At 53.4% G+C, this 715-nt stretch overlaps 1 protein-coding gene across 1 annotated transcript in view; it reads right to left on the reverse strand.

Moving 5' to 3' along the window:
- Positions 1-278: 278 nt before the first annotated feature.
- Positions 279-715, reverse strand: part of mphosph6 (M-phase phosphoprotein 6) — a 3,057-nt gene continuing 2,620 nt past the window's right edge. The window contains exon 5 of the mRNA XM_005753298.1: positions 279-678. Within this exon, the coding sequence (XP_005753355.1) occupies positions 555-678 (124 nt within the window). The 3' untranslated portion in view covers positions 279-554. The remainder of the gene's footprint in view (positions 679-715) is intronic.

The raw sequence follows: 715 nt of genomic DNA on the forward strand, positions 1-715 counted from the left end.
TCGCCGCGGAGACGAGCTTCTTGCCACCTTCTCCTCCATGGCTCGGGCGGAGGAGACATCTACGCGGTGTTCTGGCCCGGATGTCACGGCGGTCAGCCGAGGATCCATCTCCCGTGGCGAATGCCGTATGTCACGCTCTGCTGGCAACCCAGCCCAGACCGTTGTACGTTCATTGACCGCCGCCATGTTCGACCCGTTTTTAAACACACCAACTGTCAGGCGGCGGAGCTTCAACACTCGAGCTTAAACGAGACACTCTGAAATAAACACATCCTCCATCTTTTATTTACAGTCTGTGTTTTACTTCTTCAGAGGTCTGAACTAACCTTCACCTCCTCATGACGAGCAAACAAGTGGAGGAGGCGTGGCTTTAAATACCCCTCAGGTGAGTCACATACAGAGTTAAAAAACAAACAGGGAATAAACATGCAGCTCTCAGGAGCTCTGAGGCTGCTCGTGTCCTCCTCGTGGAATAAAAGCAGGATGTATAACATCCACACAGCTGCTGCTCCACGCCAGCCTCACGTCTAAAAACATCTGGAGCGCGAGCGTCTTCAGTCCTGAGGCTTCACGAATGCTCTCTTCGCCACCTCGTGGTTCTCCTCGTCCGCCTCCTGCGCCACTCGCTCTCGCTTCGTTGCAAACTTCTTCTTCATGCTTCCAACTAAACTCTCGTACCTGCCGAGAAAAACAGCAGATGAGAGCCTCGCCTCAC

Source organism: Pundamilia nyererei, unplaced genomic scaffold (assembly GCF_000239375.1).
Source record: "Pundamilia nyererei isolate P.nyererei 1_Seehausen unplaced genomic scaffold, PunNye1.0 scaffold00419, whole genome shotgun sequence".
NCBI classification, from domain to species: domain Eukaryota; kingdom Metazoa; phylum Chordata; class Actinopteri; order Cichliformes; family Cichlidae; genus Pundamilia; species Pundamilia nyererei.